The 21888-nt window shown below is 45.3% G+C and overlaps 1 protein-coding gene across 2 annotated transcripts in view; it reads left to right on the forward strand.

Moving 5' to 3' along the window:
- LOC129328665 (zinc finger protein 420-like) overlaps nt 1-10969 on the forward strand; it is a 35458-nt gene extending 24489 nt beyond the window's left edge. For both annotated transcript variants that reach the window (XM_054977880.1, XM_054977881.1), the window contains one exon: nt 7188-10969. In XM_054977880.1, coding sequence (XP_054833855.1) covers nt 7188-10417 — 3230 coding nt within the window. In that variant the 3' untranslated portion in view covers nt 10418-10969. The remainder of the gene's footprint in view (nt 1-7187) is intronic.
- The last annotated feature ends 10919 nt before the right edge of the window (nt 10970-21888 follow it).

The following is a 21888-nucleotide window of genomic DNA, read 5'->3' on the forward strand; positions in this document are numbered from 1 at the left end:
CCCCAGCCAGGCCAAAAGGCATAACTAAAGTATTCATACTGGCCGAGGGGTGTATTAAATGCGGTTTTCCATTCATCTCCTTCCCTTATACGAACGTGGAAGTAAGCATCTTTTAAGTCCAATTTTGTAAAGACCTTACCTTGAGCCACGACGTTGAGTAGATCTCGGATGAGTGGGATGGGGTAGGCGTTGCTGGAGGAGACTGCATTAAGTCCTCTAAAGTCCGTGCAAAGTCTCAGTCCCCCATCCTTTTTTTTTGACAAACAGTACGGGAGCCGCATGCGGGCTATTTGCGGGTTGGATGAAGCCTCTTTGAAGATTGGTGTCAATGAATTTGCGGAGTTCCTCTCGCTCGTTAGGACTCATGGGATAGAGTCTGCCTTTGGGTAAAGATGCACCTGGTAAAATTTCCACTGTACAATCCATCCTCCTATGGGGAGGTAAGGAGTTGGCTTCTTCCTCAGTGAAAGCTTGAATATAGGCCCTGTACTGCTTAGGTATTTGGTTAATTTCTTCTTGAGTTAGGAGGGCTTGCTCAACGAGAGTAGGGTTGTTACCCCAGTTTTGGTTCCAACGCTGATTTTTACATGTATCATGGGAAAAGGTGATACTTCCAACTGCCCAGTCTATATAGGGGTTGTGATCCCACAACCATCTGCTTCCCAGAATCAATGGATATTTGGCGGTGGTACTTATCACGAACGACCTTGTTTCCCAGTGCTGTCCCATGCCTGTGATAACCGGCACGGTTTCAGTAGTGACAGGATTCATATTAGTGCCATCCATTTGTTCAAAGATAACTGGAGTCTCCAGCTCTTTTATGGGAAGTACTAATCCATTAACGAGGGCTGGTGAAATAATTTCTCTGGAGCAGCCCGAGTCTATGAGAGCTTGGACACGAACATGCATTTTTCTTACTGGATTAACCAACGTTACTGGTATGAAGAGTATGGACCCATGAGGTCTGTTCGGAATAGGAACTGACTGACTTGTGACCTGCCGTTTGGGTCCTTTTACGACAGATCCATCTCGTTTCCTGAGGCAGGACTTTCAGGGTTCTCCTCCCCAATTAGAGCTGTTGAATCATAGTCCATAATTTCTTCTAGCTCTAATCCTCTCTCAGGAGGATTCCTACGAAATGCTCCTCTGCCTCTTGTCGCTCTTGGAGCAGGCATCGGGCGGGTTGGCGCAGGTAGAGCGGTGGGGGCTGGACGCCTTGGCAGGAACGGAGTTCTTTGCACAGGCCGGTACGGACATTGCGCCACAAAGTGACCACTTTGTCCACACTGCAGACACAATCCTTGTTGCCATCTAGCATCTCTCTCTCCTCTGGTAGCGTACCCAGCACCCCTACTTCCTCTCACCAGTACTGAAGAGCGCCTTTGGCCAGTAGCTTGCTGTTGTTCAACTAAGCGTACTTCTTGCATACGATTTTCTACTTCACAAGTTAGCTGAATCCATCCCAGGAGGGTGGGAGGATTATCTTGCATGAGAGCTCTGTCCAATAATTTGGGGTTCATGCCCTGTTTGAACAGAATTATCTTGGTGGACTCCTCACACCTAGGGCATTTGGCAGCCAGCTGTCGGAATTTTGTGACATAATCTCTAGCCGACATACTGCCTTGACGAATGGACTGCAATTCAGTTCTGGCTCTACTTTCCTCTAAGGGGTCTTCGTATTGGGCTCGCAGCGCATCTACTAGACCTTGTAGAGTGTCCAATTCGGGGGCCCCCAAATCATAAAGGGCTACATACCATTCTGCCGCTTTTCCTTGAAGGCGAGATCCCAGATGTTCGATTTGGCTGGCTTCATCTCCAAATAAATGACAAACTGAGGGAATGGCGGGGACGCTCGCCCTAATGGCTGCGTTTTTGGCGGGAACACAACCGCGCATGCGCGGTGGGGTCGAGCGTCCCCTTTAGCAATTCTAAAAGCTAGGATAATCTCTCCGCGGCTGGCCTGCACGTGCGCAGTCCCAATGTGTGTCTGTACAGAAGATACTTGATGAACAACAGTTACAGGTGAGAAACACTGTTTTTCTCCCACACCCAGTCCCCCCCCCCCCAAAACAGCAAGCAAGCAAACAAACAAAGCTATTTCAGCAAGGAAACAAGGTCTACCCCTTCCCAGTGTTCTATTTCCAAAATACAATGTGTAATGATAAAGTAACTGAAAAGTAAAATAAAATACTCATTTTTCCCTATTAAAGGGAACAGAAACTATTCCTTAACAGAGTAGCATTGATTGCAGAGAAAAAGTGATGATTGGTGGTTGGAGCATGCTGGTTGGTGTCAGTGTAAAAGAGAAAGAGAAAATAACAAACTTATACTTGCCTTAGTTTTAGAAAAGAAGTGAGAGGTCTTTATTATAGGATTTCTGTACTTTGATAGGAAAGTGGAGAGAAAATTCCTATCTACCGATCTATTTCTGAGGAGAAAGTTCTGAGATTAACAATCTACACATCAAAGGATTGTTGGGGGCAGTAAAGGAGTAAACAGATGCCCTGACCTGTCTATGTTTCTAACTCTCTAGTTTCTCCTCTTCTGAAACTTGAAGAAAAGGATGTTAGAAGTGAAGTCTTGTTGTTGTTATGTGCCATCAAATTGCTTCTGACCTATGGGGACCTCATGAATGAAAGACCTCCAAAACATCCTATCATTAACAGACTTGCTCAGATCCTGCAAACTGGAGGATGTGGCTTCTTTGATTGAGTCAAGCCATCTTGTTTCAGGTCTTCTTCTTTTCCTACTGCCTTCTACGTTTCCTAGCATTATTGACTTTTCCAGAAAGTCTTATCTTCTTATGATGTGACCAAAGTATAATAGCCTCAGTTTTGTCATTTTAGCTTCTAGGGGGGATTCAGGCTTGATTTGATGTAGAACCCACCTTTTTGTCTTTCTGGCTGTCTGTGGTATCTGCAAAACTCTCCTCCATTACCACATTTCAAATTAATCCATTTTTTTCCTGTCAGTTTTCTTCACTCTCCAACTTTCACATCCATATATAGTAATGGAGAATATCACAGTTTGGATTATCTTGATGTTGGTTCCCAGAGAGACATCTTTATTTTTAGGGATCTTCTCTAGCTCCTTCACAGCTGCTCTTCCAAGTCTCAATCTTCTTCTGATTTCTTCATTGTAGTCTACCTTTTGGTTGATGATTGAGCAAAGGAATAGAAAAACTTGGACAATTTCAATTTCCTCATTCTCAATTTTAAAATTGTGCAATTCCTCAGTAGTCATTACTTTTGTCTTCTTGATATTCAGTTGTAATCCTGCTTTAATGCTTTCTCCTTTAACTTTCATCAGTAGTTGTTTCTTCACTATTTTCTGCCAGTAACGTGGTGTCTTCTGCATATCTCAAACTGTTAATGTTCCTTCCACCACCTTCACTCCACCTTCTTCTAGATCTAATCCAGCTTTCTTTATGATATGCTCTGCACAGAGGTTGAACAGGTAGGGCGATAATATGAATCCTTGTCTGACATTTTTGCCATCTGGAAACCATTCTGTTTCCTGATGTTCTGTCCTTCCAGTACCCTCTTGTCAAGTACAGGTTGCACATCAAAATAATCAGATGTTATGGCACCCCCGTTTCTTTTAACAGTCACCATAGTTTTTCATGATCCACACAGACAAAAGCTTAGCTGTAATCTATAAAACACAAGCTGATGTTCTTCTGAAATTCCCTGATATGTTCCATTAGCCTTTGTAAATTTGCAATGTGATCTCTGGTGCCTATTCCTTTTCTGAACCCATCTTGAAAGCTGGCATTTCTTGTTCCATATATGGTAAGAGTCTTTGGTTTAGAATTTTGAGCATCACTTTGCTTGCATGGGAAATTAACACGATCGTTCAATAGTTGCTGCTCTCTTTGGCACCCCCTTTTTGGGGAATTATAATGTAGACTGAGCATTTCCAGTCTGTGGGCCATTTTTTTTAATGTAAATTGGAGCCAAGCAATTATGTTGCAATTATGTCCAAGAGAGGCCTTGCAATCTGACTGTTGCTACATTGAATGTGGGTGGAGCCAGCCAGGGTTGAGGCCTAAGCTACTTAGTGTTGGCCATAGCCATAGGCATTTTAAGGCAGTGCATAAATTCTTTTTTATATAAAATTTATTTTTATAAATATAAGCAGAACAGAGAAAATAAAATAAAAATGATAGCACAATTATAATTACATCAAAAGAAAAAGAAATGATAGAGTAAACATATAATAAACAATATAAATAACTCAGGGTTTTTTATATCCAGTATCTATCAATCCTTGAATGTGTTTGGCATCTGTCAGAAAAGAAAGTATAGTCTTCCATTTTCAGATTTTTGATCCTCCAAGCATCTTCCAATTGTAACATCCTATAACATAATTCTCTTAGCGGGTTTCGACGACTCACACGGATACGTGGAGCATGCGCAATGTGGATGCCTGAAGGACGGACTGGCAGACTCCCTTCCCTTCCTCGCTTTGATAGGCTGCGGCAAAGAAGGGGCAGCCTCTCAAATGGCTTGCCCCAATTCAAATAGCCAGGCTGCAGGAGAGGCTGCGCTTCCCTTTCTCTCGCAGCCGGGATGGGCGGAGGGAGGGGGGGACAAATACGCCCACCTGCAAGCCAGCAGCCGGCTGCAGGAGAGACGGCTGCTTCCTTTCCCCTCGCTGCCAGGATCTGTGCAGGGTGGAACAAGCCCTCCCACCTGCAAGCCAGGAGCCATAGGCGGCTACTTCCTCTCGCAGCCGGGATTGGCAGAAGGAGGGGGGACAAGTACGCCCACCTGCAAGCCAGCAGCAGGCTGCAGGAGAGGCGGCCGCTTCCCAGCCAGGATCGAGGGGTGGGGGACAAACCCGTCCACCTGTTAGGGAGCTGGCTGTAGGACAGGCAGCTGCTTCCTTTCCCCTCGCAGCCGGGATTGGGAGGGGGCGCAGACAGGACAAGCCCACCCACCTGCAAGCTGGCTGCAGGAGAGGCAACCACTTCCCTTCCCCTCTCTGCCAGGATCGTGCCCTGCTCAGGGTGGCTGCTCAGGGTGGCTGCTCGGTGGAGGAGCCTCGAACTGCCCCCCTCGCGCACCCTGGGCAGAGGAGCCTCGAACCGCTGCCCCCCTGCGCCTCCCACCTGCAGCGCTCCGATCAGGGTGGCTGAGCCTCGAACCGTCCCCCCCCCCCGCCCCGTGCACCTCCCGCCCCACAGCTCCTGAGATCGGGATCGCTGCTAGGCGGAGGAGCCTGGAGCCACCCCCCTCATGCTCTCTGCCAGCAGCGCCCCAATCCCTGTCCTCTCTTCACCAAAGCCAGGTTTGGGGAGGGGGGTCGAGTGGCCACATGGAAGCCTCCCTGTCCTCCTTTCCCCCCAAAGCTATGATTCTGGAGGGCGGGGTGGGGCGCGGAGGTGGACAAGCCTGGGTCACCTCCCCCCCCAAAAGCTGTGATTGTGTCTGGAGAGGCTGGGCCAGGGGGAGAGGAGGGGCCTCAGCAGCTTATGATCAGTCCACCCTCTGAAAGGGCTATTTTTCTCTCTCTATGGCCTTTTCTATCTCTATGGCCTGGAGATCAGCTGTAACTCTGGGAGATTTCCAGCTACCACCTGGACACTGGCAACCCTAGGGGCATGCAGCAGTGGGCATGCCTTGCTCGCCTGCACTCCCCACAAAGCCAGGATCATGAAGGGCGAGGAGGCTTGCCTGCCTTGCCCCCCCCCCCCAAGCCTAGAGTCTCCAAGTGGTGGCTGGAGATCTCCCAGAATTACAACTCATCTCCGGGTGACAGAGCCAGTTCCTCTGGAGAAAATGGCTGCCTTGGAAGGTAGGCTCAATGGCATTATTTCCACCTGAGGTCCCTCCCCTCTCAAAGCCCACCTTCTCCAGGCTCCACTCCCCCCCCCCCGCCCTCATCTCCAGAAATGTCCCAATCTGGAGCTGGCAACCCTACAAGTCCCAATGGGGAGGTGAGGGGGCCACGCAGGGGCAAAGGGGGTCACAGCACTGGGCATACCTCGCTCACCTTCCCCCAAGCTAGAATGGGGGTGAGGGCAGGGGCCCCAGAGGTGGGCATGCCACCCTGCCCTCCTTCCCCTGCCCCAGATCCGGGTGCTGGGGAGGGGGCAATGGCCAGCCAGGCCCCCCTGCCCTTTCTAGAGCCCGTTGTATTTTTTGCTACAATGGGCTTTGTTTCTAGTTTCCATATAATTAAATACATTTTGGGGAAGTTTGCCTTTGGTTTTTTTCACCTATCATTTTTTTCGATCCATTACCCCATTCATATCTCCAAAGATCATTACCTGCTTGAAAATCAAAAAAAGGATTGGAAAACATTTTCATAAAAATTTTCTCTTGCATTGTTTGGTGCATATATTGTTGCTGGTGTGTAAATCTTGCCTTCCAGGAGCCTGATTTTCAAAATCGTTTATCTTCCATCACAGTCTCTTAATTCTTCTGTAGCAATTTTTTGTAAATTGTTTATATAAACTGCAACTCCTTTTAAAAATCATTAATTCTTAATAAACACAGAAATACATAAGGACAAAAAAACAGGAACAAAGCCCCAAAGAATCATGGAAATTGTAATATAAATAAGAGGGGTGGACAGTCCTGTGCTTCATCTGTCATTATAACTGAGTCCCTCATATGAGTTTGTCATTGTTTGTTCCCTTGACCAAATTCAAGGAAGCTTGAGCCCCTCAGCCCCTATGTAGTTCACCAGTTGCACGGGGGAGGCTCAGCCCCTCCTGGCCAAATCCGGGGGCGGGCTCGAGCCCCTCAGCCCCCCCATAGTTTACACCTATGATCTTGAGTTACTTTGAGGTATGTAGAATGACCAGTCTTGTCTGTCCACCGCTCCAGTGTCTGGATTTAACTCTTTCCATATTTTTTTCCTTTCTTGTAAAAAAAGAATATCAATACAATTCATGACTTTTTTCAAAAAAGCATTTATTTCCCCATTCTCTCTATCTGGGTCCTAAATCACTGCAAAAAAACACGTTAACCTTTAGAGCAAAGTTCTGTAGCAGAACAAAAAAATCCCTCATTATCGCTTTGTAACATTCCAAGAAAACCCAACAATATTTCAATATTACTGAAGTTTTTCCACGTCTCTGGCTCTCACAGTAGAAAACACCCTTAACTACTGACTGAACCTGTGAACTAGTATTTTGTTCCTTTTCATTCTAATTGACTAATTTCTCTCTTTTCCAGTTGTAGATGGAAGAGAGATCACAAATGAGAATGAACCAGGAAGTTTGACTGTGAAAAGAGAAGATCTGCATGTTGAAGCAAAATTTGAAGATCAATTGGTAGCAAAAAGACAATGCAGATGGAAAATGAAAGCAAAGCAAAAGCAGAGGAAGGAATTGGTTGCCTGTCAGAGCAGAAAGATAAAGGAGGCCCCAGGCCAAGATGACAGGAAAACGAGAACGAGAAGGCAGATGGGTCCACCAATTGAGAAAACATTCAGCCACAAAATCAGTCTGAAAAAATATCACAATGTTGCAATATGCCAGAAAAAACATTTGGAGTGCAGAAACAGCTTTTCTCAGAAAGGCAACCTAATTGTGCATCAAAAGATGCACACAGGAGAAAAGCCGTATAAATGCTTGGAGTGTGGAAAGAGCTTCTCTCGGAATGGCCACCTAACTACACATCAAAGGATTCACACAGGGGAGAAGCCATATAAATGCTTGGAGTGTGGAAAGAGCTTCTCTGAGTCTGGTGTCCTAAGAAAACATCAAAGGATTCACACAGGGGAGAAGCCATATAAATGCTTGGAGTGTGGAAAGAGCTTCTCTGATTCTGGCGTCCTAAGAAAACATCAAAGGATTCACACAGGGAAGAAGCCATATAAATGCTTGGAGTGCGGAAAGAGTTTTTCTCATAATGGCAGCCTAAGTGCACATCAAAAGATTCACACAGGGGAGAAGCCATATATATGCTTGGAGTGTGGAAAGCGTTTTTCTCATAATGGCAGCCTAAGTGCACATCAAAAGATTCACACAGGGGAGAAGCCATATAAATGCTTGGAGTGTGGAAAGAGGTTTTCTCATAATGGCAGCCTAACTGCACATCAAAGGATTCACACAGGGGAGAAGGCGTATAAATGCTTGGAGTGTGGCAAGAGCTTCTATGTGACTGCTGCCCTAAGATCACATCAAAGAAGTCACACAGGGAAGAAACCATATAAATGCTTGGAGTGTGGAAAGAGCTTCTCTTGGAATGGCCACCTAACTACACATCAAAGGATTCACACAGGGGAGAAGCCATATAAATGCTTGGAGTGTGGAAAGAGCTTCTCTGAGTCTGGTGTCCTAAGAAAACATCAAAGGATTCACACAGGGGAGAAGCTGTATAAATGCTTCGAGTGCGGAAAGAGTTTTTCTCATAATGGCAGCCTAAGTGCACATCAAAAGATTCACACAGGGGAGAAGCCATATAAATGCTTGGAGTGTGGAAAGAGCTTCTCTGAGTCTGGTGTCCTAAGAGCACATCAAAGGATTCACACAGGGGAGAAGCCATATAAATGCTTGGAGTGTGGAAAGAGTTTTTCTCGGAATGGCAGCCTAACTGCACATCAAAGGATTCACACAGGGGAGAAGCTGTATAAATGCTTGGAGTGTGGCAAGAGTTTTTCTCGGAATGGCAGCCTAACTGCACATCAAAGGATTCACACAGGGGAGAAGGCGTATAAATGCTTGGAGTGTGGCAAGAGCTTCTATGGGACTGCTTCCCTAAGATCACATCAAAGAATTCACACAGGGAAGAAACCATATAAATGCTTGGAGTGTGGAAAGAGCTTCTCTTGGAATGGCCACCTAACTACACATCAAAGGATTCACACAGGGGAGAAGCCATATAAATGCTTGGAGTGTGGAAAGAGCTTCTCTGAGTCTGGTGTCCTAAGAAAACATCAAAGGATTCACACAGGGGAGAAGCCGTATAAATGCTTGGAGTGCGGAAAGAGTTTTTCTCATAATGGCAGCCTAAGTGCACATCAAAAGATTCACACAGGGGAGAAGCCATATAAATGCTTGGAGTGTGGAAAGAGCTTCTCTGAGTCTGGTGTCCTAAGAGCACATCAAAGGATTCACACAGGGGAGAAGCCATATAAATGCTTGGAGTGTGGAAAGAGTTTTTCTCGGAATGGCAGCCTAACTGCACATCAAAGGATTCACACAGGGGAGAAGCTGTATAAATGCTTGGAGTGTGGCAAGAGTTTTTCTCGGAATGGCAGCCTAACTGCACATCAAAGGATTCACACAGGGGAGAAGGCGTATAAATGCTTGGAGTGTGGCAAGAGCTTCTATGGGACTGCTTCCCTAAGATCACATCAAAGAATTCACACAGGGAAGAAACCATATAAATGCTTGGAGTGTGGAAAGAGCTTCTCTTGGAATGGCCACCTAACTACACATCAAAGGATTCACACAGGGGAGAAGCCATATAAATGCTTGGAGTGTGGAAAGAGCTTCTCTGAGTCTGGTGTCCTAAGAAAACATCAAAGGATTCACACAGGGGAGAAGCCGTATAAATGCTTGGAGTGCGGAAAGAGTTTTTCTCATAATGGCAGCCTAAGTGCACATCAAAAGATTCACACAGGGGAGAAGCCATATAAATGCTTGGAGTGTGGAAAGAGCTTCTCTGAGTCTGGTGTCCTAAGAGCACATCAAAGGATTCACACAGGGGAGAAGCCATATAAATGCTTGGAGTGTGGAAAGAGTTTTTCTCGGAATGGCAGCCTAACTGCACATCAAAGGATTCACACAGGGGAGAAGCTGTATAAATGCTTGGAGTGTGGCAAGAGTTTTTCTCGGAATGGCAGCCTAACTGCACATCAAAGGATTCACACAGGGGAGAAGGCGTATAAATGCTTGGAGTGTGGCAAGAGCTTCTATGGGACTGCTGCCCTAAGATCACATCAAAGAATTCACACAGAGAAGAAAGCATGTAAATGCTTGGAGTGTGGAAAGAGCTTCTCTTGGAGTGGCCACCTAACTACACATCAAAGGATTCATACAGGGGAGAAGCCATATAAATGCTTGGAGTGTGGAAAGAGCTTTTCTCGGACGGGCAACCTAACTGTACATCTAAGAATTCACACAGGGGAGAAGCCATATAAATGCTTGGAGTGTGGCAAGAGCTTCTCTGAGTCTGGTGCCCTAAGAAAACATCAAAGGATTCACAAAGGAGAAAAGCCATATAAATGCTTGGTGTGTGGAAAGAGCTTTTCTCAGAATGGCCACCTGACAGTGCATCAGTGGATTCACACAGGGGAGGAAGGAAAATGGTGGCTGACTAAGGACACACATTTGTGTACTCTTGTACCAGTTTTGTTTCCTCAGCTTAATTGCAAAGTCAGTCCATCTATTGATAGAAGGCACACCACGTCACATGCCAAGAAGAATATCAGAGGATTTTTGAGCTCTTTTAATTAGGGGTTGACGATCCTCTCTCCTCAGACATGGCAACATCAAAGTAGGGACAGATTGAAGCCATCCGGAAGGCTAAGCTTGCAGTGTAAATATCTATATGTATTTGTAATGATTTCGAGAAATGGGTGCATGTATCTTTAAATGCTGGATGAAATAGGTGAAGAGTGGGGGTGAGAGAGAGATGAGTGAGTGATATGATTGGTTGATGAATGAGAGTGTAGGCGGAGTGAATGCTGTTTAGACTGAGAGAGGCAAGAGAAAAATGTTTTGGGAGGGAGTAGAAAGCAGGCTAGCTGTGTGCTGCCTGAATATGTTGAAGTGGTTATGAGAGAAATATAATCTGTGAATAAGAGTCAGAGAGGCTAGCTGTGTGCTGCCTGAGGAGTTTTAAGCATTTTTATGAGAGAAATATAGAGCCTAGAGAAAGAGTCTGTGTGTGAAGACTTACAAGAGATCTGTGAATGAGTTTAAATGAAGTAACTTTAAGAACTAAGAACTACTTTTATGAAACCAATACGCTTCTTGAAAAATAAACATTTATTTTGTTTTGTTATATCCCAGAGTAGCTGTCAGTGTTATATCCCATTCCTATCCTCAGGGCCACATAGAACCACGAAGGAGCCTGACGCTTAAACAAGTTACCAAAGGGAAAACTTAAATAAAATATATTGGAATGTAATATTCCTGGTGGCAGCTAACTTACCCAGAGGGTGTGAAGGGGAAGATTAAAAGAAATATCTGCCCCAAGGAAAGTAGAGATCATAACAGGATTTTTGAGGATTTTGGACTCTTTCAAGAACTATTTTTCCTTCTCTTCTACAAGAAACTTAATATTAGAGCTACATTAATATGATTCTATTTTGCTGAGTTATGAGAGTTAGTAAAATCTACGGCTCTTCAAAGAAAAATTAAAACAATTGCTTACGGCTTATTGACATTGAATTCCAAAATATAACTTGGACACTAACCTAAAACTGTTTTGTCTATCTTGTTTGTTAAACCTTGGACTGATAAACTCCGTGAGATCTAATTGCGGGGGGGGGGGGGGACTTATGTATGAAATTTCTTCATACTTTCACTTTAGCATTTTAATAGATTGTTAAAGAAGTAGTTACAATACATCCAGTAACACTGCCAACATTTATACGCTATATGCATATTATTTGTTTTTGTTCTTTTTTCTCCTCTCACTAAAAACAAAGCCCGTTGTGCAAATAAATACAACGGGCTCTAGAAAGCTGTTGTGCTTTTCAAAAATTTTTATGAAACATAACATTCGGTGATCAATGCTGAAAGATTTCTTTATATACAATGTTTTTGTATATAAAGCACTTCCAGTTTCAGCTCTCAAAGTCTCCAGGAATTTCACTACCTGGAGCTGGCAACCCCACACGGGGAGTCCTGGTCAGGCTGTTAAATGACTATGCAGCCCCCCCCCTAGGTTCCAGTCACCCACAGGTTATCCCAGCCTCTCCTGCCTGATGGATGGTTCTCTGGATCTCCTGGGTTTCTCCATGCCCTCGGCCCTTCCCTTCCCAGGAAATTCTGCAGGGTGCAAAAGGTTGGCTGGAGCTGGGAAGGGCCCCAGCTGCACCCAAATTAGTGTGAGGAAGGGCTTGCAGCCTGCCCATTCATAGAATCATAGAGTTGGAAGGGGCCATACAGACCATCTAGTCCAACCCCCTGCCCAGTGAAGGATCAGCCTAAAGCATTTCTGACTGATGGGGGCTGAGGACATGACAGGCAGGAAACCTTCCCAATCCCAGCTGGCTGCCGGCTTGACAGGGGGGCAGGTTTATCCCTCCCCCTAGCACCGATCCCGGTGGCGAGGGGAAGGTGAGCGGCGGCCCCTCTTGCAGCCTGCCATAGATTTGCAGGTGGGTGGGTTTGCTAGACGGGGGCGGGTTCCCCCCGCACTAATCCCGGTGGCGAGGCCAGCGGCCACTCCTCTTGCAGCCAGCTGCCGGTTTGCAGGCGGGGTTTGCTCTGCCCCCCCCCCCCGCGGCTTGACAGAGGGCAGGTTTGTCCCTCCCCTCTCACGCTCCAGGCAGCGAGGGGAAGGCGAGCGCATGCAGCTGGCTTTACATTTGCAGGCGGGCGGGTTTCCCCCCCCCCTGCACCCCCCCCCCCCTGCCGGCTTGACAGAGGGGCGGGTTTGTCCCCTCTCACGATCCAGGCAGTGAGGGAAAGGCAAGCAGCCGCCTCGCTTGCAGCTGGCTGGCTGCAGGTGGCCGGGTTTGCTCTCCCACCCACCCCTCCCTGCGCTGGCTTGATGGGGGGGGCAGGTTCCCCCCCACGCCCAATCCCGGTGGCGAGGGGAAGGCGAGCGGCCGCTCCTATTGCAGCCTGCTGTCAGTTTGCAGGTGGCTGGGTTTGCTTTCCCCCAGCCAGCTTTACGGGGCGGGTTCCCCTCCCATCCTGGCGGCGAAGGGAAGGTGAGTGACCGCCTCGCTCGCAGCTGGCTCTTTGCAGGCGGGCGGGTTTGCTCCCCCCTGCGCCAGCTTGACGGGGGTGGTTCCCCCCCCCCTGCGCCGATCCCAGTGGCGAGGGGAAGGTGAGTGGCCGCCCCTTTTGCAGCCTGCCATCGGTTTTTAGGCGGCCGGGTTTGCTCCCCCTTGCGCCGGCTTGATGGGGGCGGGTTTGTCCCACCCCTCCCGCAATCCAGGCGGCGAAGGGAAGGCGAGTGGCCGCCTCGCAGCTGGCTGGCTGCAGGCGGCCGGGTTTGCTCTCCCACCCGCCCCCGGCACCGGCTTGATGGGGGTGGGTGGGTTCCCCCCGCGCCGATCCCTGTGGCGAGGGGAAGATGAGCGGCCGCCCCTCTTGCAGCCGGCTGCCGGTTTGCAGGCGGGCGGGTTTGCTCCCCCGGCACCGGCTTGACTGAGGGGCGGGTTTGTCCCTCCCCTCCCGCGATCCAGGCAGCAAGCAGCCACCTCGCTTGCAGCTGGCTGGTTGCAGGCGCCCGGGTTTGCTCTTCCCCTCTCCCCGATCTGGAAGGGGAGCGGCATCCCCTCTTGCAGCCTGGCCATCCGGATTTGGCCAAGCCGCTTCAGAGGCGGGCTGTTTGTTTCCGCAGCCTATCAAAGTGAGGAGGGGAAAGGAGACGGAAGTCCTTCCTTCAGGCACCCAAAAGGCGCATGCTCCAGCTATCTTTGTGAGTCGTCGGATAGATGTTATAGGATGCTTTAATCTTTTCTTCTTCAGCTTTCCTAAAGAAGAAATGGAGTTACATAATAGACGTTAATTTGCTCCGTTCTCTGCTCTGTTTTTGGATTACAAAACCACTAAATCTGACCCCCTCTTTTTTTTCTGAACTGTGAGAGCTATAATATACCAGGAATATATATTTGAGGGATTGCTGTTGGAAGTAGTCTTTTAAAAAATTGTTCTCATTCTTTTTAATTAAAAAAGAAAGAAAACGGCCGAAAGCCCAAATAAGATCTTTCAGGAAACTCCAGGACTGAACTATATTGCTACCCATTGGCCAAGAATGAATTGTGTAAACTGAAGCAGTGAACTATCTGGATTATTTCAGTTACATAATCAACAACTACTGGTTTGAAGAATGAACTGACTTTCCTTTTTTTACTAATCTATTCTAAGGACAGATCTGCCTTGGGATAGATCTTCTGAGGTATTTAGGTAAGGAAGAAGAAGTCAATTGGAAGAAAATGGCTGCAGCTATGGAAAAGGTTAAAGTTAAATTAAGCTCAGAAGATGCTTTAGATATACTAGCTCAAAAATAATTTCTTCCCTTTCAAGACAATTTAAAACTTACAGAATTAAAGCAAGAGTATAAAAACACTTTAACTCAGAAACACCAAACTGATGAGATTCAAGAAGGAGTGCTAGAAAACAAAGAATTACCAACCCAGCTACAGCAAATGGATCAGAATAAGGGAAGATTTTCAGAAGCTAAGATCTGAATTTCTCTCTGGACTACAAGAAATAAATCAGAAAACTCAAGGAAATAAAACATTCCAGAAATTAAGATACAGCAGAAAGAATTCAGAGAGATACAAGGAAAAATTTAATTAGTTACAAGTATTACAAGTAAGTGTACTGACAAGAGTAGACCAGAGAATGGAAATTTTGGGAAGGATCTCAGTAGTAATAACCTGGGGTTTTGCAGAATTTGCGAAACTTTGGTCAATTTGGATTCAGCTAATGTATTTCAAGGGGCCGTATGAGACTCTTTGAGGGTGTATGGCGATTTTAACCCAGGAGGCCCCTTTTAATGAGATGATCCAAGGATTTTACAGCTGTTTGGAAATTGAACAGATTACTAGAATCAATTCAAGGCATGCAAATTGGAAGAAGGCATGAAGGAAAGAAATACAAATGCAGATAGAGCGGAGATTCATTTTGAAGCCTATATATTCTGTTACTTATAATTATCGTCGATTTATATAACTATGTAATAGAATCTTTCCCCCCTTTCTCTCCTCTTTAATATCTTTCTTATTGTTGAGTTTCTTTTTTATGCATGGATGATTTACACACACACACACATGCACACAACAGCTCAATTTATTAAACAAGCCAACATACTGAATATAATGTTGAATACAAAATGTTTAAAGTTTTGTTCCAAATCTTAAAATTATGTTATTGGATATTTTACCCAGTAGTATTATAGTCTGAATATCCATCTGTAGCAAAATTAACTTTTTGGTATACCAGACCAATCTTAACATTTCAGAAAAAATAGAAAGGCTTCTGTAGTAACGACACGAGACAGGGTCTGGATGCAAAGTCTGTCCCTCCAAAAATGGAGGCGAGAGTTTTATTCACTTGTATTCAGGAAGTCCCGGATGCCCAAATATGGTTATAGCAACAGTTACAAGTTACACATTCCATTCTCAGCCAACTAAGCACAACATTGCTGTGTTCAGACTTTTGTCTTATCTAGGAAGCATAACAGAATGAAAGGTACATCATGAGCTTCTGAGCATAGAAGAATGTTACTTAGAGTGTATGGGAATATTGTGCTCTGTGAATGGTGAGAGACTTATTGTTACACATTTAAACTACTCCCTGAGTCTTTCCGTGTGGCATGCCAACTGACCAGGAGATCAGGAATGTAGAAATGTAAAGAGCAATTAATGGAGGCTGTGTAGCATGCCTACTCCAGCCTACACTTCACTCTGTTTTTATTTATTTAATTAAAGTGGCAACAAAGGGCCATTCTCTGCATCATTCCAAGAGCAGTCTTCCTCATCCTCATCATCAGAGGATGTAAACCAGGAGGCTGGGTAACTAGATATTGAAGTGGTAACTGAATATGCAGTAGGATGTGGTTTTGGAAGTACTAAAGCAATAAGTACATTGAATACATTGAATACAACAACAGCTTACAATAAGCGCTATTAGAGCATATGCACCATATTGTACAATGATATTAAAGAGGCCACTTGGCAACCAGCTCCATAGAGCTTTCCACCAGGAGGGTAAAACATCTTCTTTTATGGAAGTTTGTAAGTGAGATAGTTGTTGCAGTTGCTTGCTTATAGTTTTTGAATTATCAGACAAATTAAAACAACACATATTCTTTACAGATTCGCACCCATGATTATGGAGCAACAGGAGATAATCTATAGCAGCCCTATTATCTAAAACAGCATGGTGAAGTTCTTGTTGCTCAGAATTTAGTGCTGCTAAAGCTATAGAAGTGGCATTAATAGTTTTTGCTAAATTGCAAGCTAAGTGCCTTAAATTGTTAGCATTAAGTATAGCAAGAGCTGGAACCCCTATAAGCGAGGCTCCAAAAACAACAGTTTTAGCTTTATTAATGAGAAAGGTTTCTTCAGAGCATGTACCATCAAGAGTAACTGAGTGATATTCACGAGAAGCAGTAAACATGGCTTTGGAAGGTAAAGCAATAGCTAAACAACTTAAACAGCAGAGAGAGTCAGACAAATTAGCAGGTATGTAATTAAAAGTTCTTGAGCCACATGTAAAGAACCAACCTTGGGGTAATTGAGTATATGCAAATGCAAAGGAAACATTTTCTGTTTGTGAACAATTAAGAACATTTGGTCCTACAGAAAGACAGTGAGGTTTGGATTTGTGCTTGGTGCAGTTTACTATTTGAGCACAGACAGTTTGATTTTGTGATGAATTGGAAACTACATAAGGAGTGTAAATAGACATTGCAAACAATGGAAGTCAGGGCACAGTTGGACCCCAATCATACATTTGAGTATATTTCATGTTACTACTGTTTAAAGATGTACCATTCAAAAGCAAGGCAATAAGGGTACACACAGGAATAATGCAAGAAACTAGTAATAAGTTCATGTCATTCGTTTGCTGTAAACAAAAGTTGGAACTGTTCATTTGTGCAGCAAGCCGTTTCCACAAATTGTATTGAAGATAGTCCTGCAGAGGCTGGGTGTCAGTGTGTACAGTCATTGGCAAAGAACAGAGAAGCACACACAGAATGAGTGTAGAATTTGCAGTAATGTCCACAAAGAGGGCAGCATGATTGTCCAAAGCAGCATGTCTGAGCTCTATGAGTTCAGCATTCAGGGCAGCAATTACAATTGAAGTTGGATTCACTGTCTTAGTCAGGCTACAAGCTATTTTGCTAAGAGTTTGATGGTTCACAATGGTGAGCACTGGAAGACCAACATAGAGAGGCTGCAAGGAACAAGGCCTCTCATCACTTAGGAGATTCACTATAGAGTCACAGCTGGAATCTAGCATAGCACTTTTCAACAGAGGAGCAATTAATCAGTAGACTTCTCAAGGCAAAAGGTGAGACATTAAGTTGCAAGGAAGAAAACAGCACGGCACACAAGGAATGAGAAGTGAATTTGCAGTCTGAAGCTTTTTCCATCTGAACTTGTTCCAGGCTGACTTTTTTCCATCTTGGGTTGGCATGAGCTGGCTGGTAGGGCCCCACAAAGGACCTGTGGATAAAACAGAAACACACCCTTTTCCCCACGTTAACAGGGGGCTGGCCCCTGCCAGGTCTTATCTAGCAGGCTTCGATAGTATACCTGCAGAGTAGGTAACTCTGGTTTCTGCCAGAAATGTCTATCAAAGGCAGAAGCATTTGGGGAGGCAGCAGCTTGTGGCTGCAAAAATTAAGCTGATTGTACATGAACAAACATTTAACAAACATTTATGAATTTGCTGCATAGTCATTCCCAGCATTGGTAGTTGGGACCCTCCTCCCCCCTTGTTTTATTTGTTTAGAGAGGAGGGTTTTAATAGAGCGATTGGCATGTTGTACAATCGCCTGACCTGTAGAATTGTAAGGGATTTTTTGAGTAAGAACAATGTCTGAGCTGCTTGGAAAGAGTGGCTGGCAAGCTGAGAGTCAAGCATCTCCCACCTCAGGAATGTTCACTAACTTAGCTTTGTTTGTGGAAGTGAGGGGGAGAGGGGGGGTGAGAAGAAAGCAGGCTGGCTGTGCGCTGCCTGAATATGTTGAAGTGATGATGAGAGAAATGTTATCTGTGAATAAGAGTCAGAGAGGATAGCTGTGTGTAAAACCTTATAAGTGATGTGTGTGAATGAGTTTGGATGAAGTAACTTTAAGAACTACTTTTATGAAACCAATATGCTTCTTGAAAAATAAACATTTAATTTTGTTTTGTTGTATCCTAGAGTAGCTGTCAGTGTTATATCCCAGGAGATGGGAAAGAACAAGAGAAGCAGTTTTTTCCCCTTTGAGGAGTGGTCTAATAGAGAATTCTAAGTCTATTCCATGAAGAATAGAGACTCCCCTTTCCATGGTGGGAATCCTCACTAGAAACTAAGTGGTTACATGCAAATAAGTAACACAAACAGTTGAACTTTTATTTCTTTTGACTGAAAGTAAACACTTGCTAATTCTTAAAACTAGGCAGGGTTAGCTCTAGTTAGTATTTGGTTGGAAGAATGCATGCATAACCCTTATGCTTCAAAGCAGTAACCTTTTGAGACTTTAAGAGAGGAAGGAAGAGCTGCTTTAGAGATTTAAGATTTTAAGGAGAACTTACAGACCCAAGCTGTAATTCACTTGGAGTCTCAGTGAGAAAGACAAACTAGAAATAATGTGAATAATTAAGGAACAGACAACCAATCAAACCAAAGAAGTTTTTGAGGCAGATGACAGCTTTCAGAAAATTTTTAGGCTTTATGTACTTTGATACCAGGATCTCTGTTGATCCTACAAGGCAGAAGATTTTTAAGATAGAATGTCACTTATAACAGTGAAAGAAGGAGTGTAGAAATAGAGCTATAAGATTTAGAATTGATAGGGGGTGCTAAATAAGCACCAGGAAGACAGCTGATTAGTTTATAAACATAATGTGAGTTAGAGATGAGCTTGAAGAAAATATTTAGTAATTCAGTGACCTTCGTTCTGAAAAACTTAACTCTTCTTTGGAGCGGCTACTGTTAGAAAAAAAACTGTGCCTGATGTGGCTGAGGAGATTAAAGGAGAACAGGCACTGATTGTAGAAGAGAGAAACTATTATCTTTAGGTAACTGAAAAAAGACATCTCCCACAAAGTTTGCAAGAACAGTCTGAAACTTGCACAGAATTACACAGGTGAGTGAAATCATTTTTTGGAAAAAAGCAGAGTTTATGAACAGCAAAACATAACTAGAGTGTGTAATAGCATGCTCTCGTGCCATAGCACAGAGATCAGCCGTGGCATGAACATTTTTGTGAGCCATGAGAGAGAGATATAATCATTCTACAAGAAAGACATTCCCATGATATTCCCAGAAGATGAAGGCCATCAAGCCCCACAGGGATTTTGTTAGCACACTGCTGAGCTAAAATCTCTTGTACTTGTTGTAAAGGCTGCCTGGGTTGGCAGGGGAGCAGTGATAAGATTGCTGGGATGTTTCGTGGTAGGAAGCAAGGAAAACATTGGACTCAACATACTGATAGACAATTAAGGTTGCCTAGGAGTTGCTGCAAAGCAACGGGGGTGAGCGGAGACAGGAACTTTGAACAAGGAATTATCAGAGCAGCAAAGGAGTGATAGGCTTCACAATTTGCACCGTTTCAGGAGCTACAATGAAGCCATAAGGTTGGAGAGACTCTTGAGAAATTGCTAAAACTCCTGTAGGAGTCTGAGTGGTAGGAAAAATGCACAAGGAAAATCCTGAATTCATGGAAGGAATCTGATTGACACTCTGCTGAGCCAGAATGCCATTAACTGATTGTAAGACTTGAATAACATCACTTGGATGTTTCTTGCAGTGGTCAGTGAAGAGAACAGGAGTCTTCAGAAGACTGGTAGGAAGAGCAAAAGAGGGATTGACCCAATTTAGAGTACCCAGAAGCTGCTGTAAAGCTACAAGTGTGGGGGGGTTTCCATTTCCAGTCGGGCTGGTAGGACTTTGTTTTACACCTGTACCCCCAGGATCCTGACAAAAGTCTTGATGAAAGGGATTTTCTATCTCTTGCCAAGCTCTAACCATGTCTGCCAGGTCCGGGGTTTTTCCCAGACCTGCAGTAACCCTTTGGTACTCAGAAGTAGCATTCTCTTTAGCCAAGTTAAGGAGCAACTTTTCTTGAGAGCCAGTGTTATTAACTTGTTGCTGGATAAAATCTGGATAGGGCTCTGTGGTTTTTCTCAACTCAGTAAGAACAGTATAAGAAAGAGGCTGATATTCCACAATCTGGTGGCTCTGATCAGTAACTTGATTTGTTAAATGAACTGTCATTTCAATTAATTCTGCCACATCCTCAGATTTAGCCATTTCAGTTAATTCTGCAGCATCCACATTCCCCGTGAAATGCACTGAGCTCACTGACAGCATTTCCGTTGGTTCTGGAATGCTTTCAGTGGGATCCTCGGCTAGAGCAGCCTGGAGGCAATCTTGTTCCTGTACCTCCCTCACAAGACTTGCTGAGATTTTTTCAGCAGAAGGTGGAGGATTGAAATCTTTACTGGGGGGTGCAGAATGTTGTGGAGAAGAGAGAAAGCTGAGCGGTGCTGGAGGAAGCAACTGCACCTCGGCATACTTTGGTGGACATTCCTTAGATAATTGAGCTGAAAGAGCAGCAGGTGCCAAAGGAGGCAAGAGATGCCAGGGGGAAGATGAAGGGGGGACATTTAGAAGGGAAGCTGCTGGAGGTTTTGAAGGCCAGCTAAAGCACTCCACAGCATAGCGACATTGGTGCCAAGTTTGTAGCAATTCCACCGGAGCTCGTGGCTCCATGTGCAAAATTCTCCCTACTTTCTCCCAGTCCCGTAGGTTCAGGGAACCTCCTTCCGGATATGCCGGACAATGGAGGTGAAGACGTTGAATGAGACTTGCTATCTGAGCTGAAGTGCTGGTCCTGCCAGACTTCTTGACTAAAAAACACAATTTTTCCACATGCCTTTGCTGAGCAGGCATGTAGAAATGATCAGGAATGTAGAAATGTAAAGAGCAATTAATGGAGGCTGTGTGGCATGCCTACTCCAGCCTACAGCTTCCTTTTTGAATAAAAGAGTAGACCAGAGAATGGAAATAGTGGGAACGGAACTCGGAAGGAATAACCTGGGGTTTTGCAGAATTTGAGAAACTTTGGTCAACTTGGATTATTCTACAGCTTTTCAGAAACTCAACACATTGCTAGAATCAACTCAAGGCATGCAAATTGGAAAAAGACAGACATGAAGGAAAGAAATACAAATGCAGATGGGGAAGAGATTCATTTTGAAACCTGTATACTCTGTTACTCACAATTATCGTCAATTTATATAACTACTAGCTTGGTACCAACTGGGTTAAGGTGTGGGGAGGTGGGCATTGTCATCTGCTCCACTCCTAATACTAGCTGTGTTAAGGTGGGGGTGGGCATTGCCACTTGCTCTGTTCCTAATACCAGCTGGCTAAAGTTGGGTGGTGAGCATTGCCACTGGCCTCACTCCTAATACCAGCTGGGTGAAGGCAGGAGGCGGGCAATGCCACCTGCTCCCATCCTGCTCCCGGCCTGGGCTTCCCACCATGGCACATTTTCTGGAGGGTCATGGTGCCTTGCCTAGGCTTCCCTCCATGGTAGCACCCTCTGGTGGTGCACCAGGGTATAAAGTGAGTCATCTGAAATACGCTTACTCAATTATATAGTAAGAAGACTAGAAACAAAGCCCATTGTGCAAATAAATACAACGGGCTCTAGAAAGCTGGGGCTGGGGCAGGCAGGAGGCGGTCTGGGAAGGGCTGGCGGGCAGGCAGGGGGTCTGGGAAGGGCTAACAAGCAGGAGGAATCTGCGGAGGACTGGCAGGTGTAGGGGCAAGGGGGGTCTGGGGAGTGTTGGCAGGTGGAGTGACAAGGGGGGGTCTGGGGAGGGTTGGCAAGTAGGGGGCATGGGGGGGTCTCAGGAGGGCTGAGACCCAGGAGGGGTCTGGGAAGGGCTGGCAGGTGGAGGGGCAAGAGCAGGGTCTGGAGAGGGCTGACAAGAAGGGTCTGGGAGGATTGGCAGGAAGGGGGCAAGGGGGGGTCTAGGGAGGGCTGAAAGGCAGGGTGGGGACACGTC

Source organism: Eublepharis macularius, chromosome 4 (genome assembly GCF_028583425.1).
Source record: "Eublepharis macularius isolate TG4126 chromosome 4, MPM_Emac_v1.0, whole genome shotgun sequence".
NCBI lineage: Eukaryota > Metazoa > Chordata > Lepidosauria > Squamata > Eublepharidae > Eublepharis > Eublepharis macularius.